Source organism: Trichinella spiralis (assembly GCF_000181795.1).
Source record: "Trichinella spiralis strain ISS 195 chromosome Unknown Scfld604, whole genome shotgun sequence".
Taxonomy (NCBI): Eukaryota; Metazoa; Nematoda; class Enoplea; order Trichinellida; family Trichinellidae; genus Trichinella; species Trichinella spiralis.
This window is the reverse complement of record NW_003527543.1, coordinates 1-689: the sequence shown is the minus strand read 5'-3', so window position 1 is coordinate 689 and position 689 is coordinate 1. Positions and strand designations below refer to the sequence as shown.

Here is a 689-nt window from a genome sequence, read left to right as displayed (position 1 = left end):
TGTCTGGAGACCGGGCATATGGCGAAAGGATGCCGAGGAGGTCGACCCTGTGGAGAGGACGGATGCCGCCAGCTGCACCATAAATTACTTCACCCGTCACCGAGGTCGGAGTCAGCTCGGTCGCCGAGGTCCGAACGGGCCCGCCAGGGTCTCCTGGCTGCCCGAGGCCCCCCTGGGGGGTGTCTCCAAACGGTCCGCGCTCGAGCGTATGGGCCGGACGGGAATCATGTGATAGTAAATTGCCTCTTTGACACGGGGGCGGAGGTCTCTTTCATCCGGAAGGACGTGGCAGACGTCCTCGGACTCACCGGGCCCCATGAACGTTGTCGCCTCACCACACTCGGAGGTCGTGTAGGGCCGGAGCGTCGATGGAGGCGGGTAGAATTTCGGCTTGGAACAGCCGAGAGCTCAGGCCGTCGAGGCGTTGGCACTCTGGTGCAGGCACTAGTAATTCCCCGTGTTTGCGGAGAGGTCCAGAGGGCACCGGCGGAGTCCCCAGAGGGGACACCGGCACGGGCCGTGGCCGAAATGGGTCAGCGGCGGAGAGAGCCGCTTGTGGTCGATGTGTTGGTCGGCATAGACTACTATTACGAACTCGTGACCGGTCGCATTCGAAGAGCGACCGGTGGATCAGTGGCCGTGGAGACTCGCCTCGGCTGGATCACGTGCGGGAGAGCCGCCCGAAATCG

General features: G+C 63.9%; 1 protein-coding gene across 1 annotated transcript; it reads right to left on the bottom strand.

Annotated features, from left to right (window-relative positions):
- Positions 1-331: 331 nt before the first annotated feature.
- Positions 332-656, bottom strand: Tsp_15961 (putative protein Ag2; the record flags this gene model as incomplete). The annotated part of the gene is made up of 1 exon (XM_003370745.1): positions 332-656. A coding segment is annotated over one exon (325 nt), but the record flags the coding sequence as incomplete, so codon positions are not given.
- Positions 657-689: the final 33 nt, after the last annotated feature.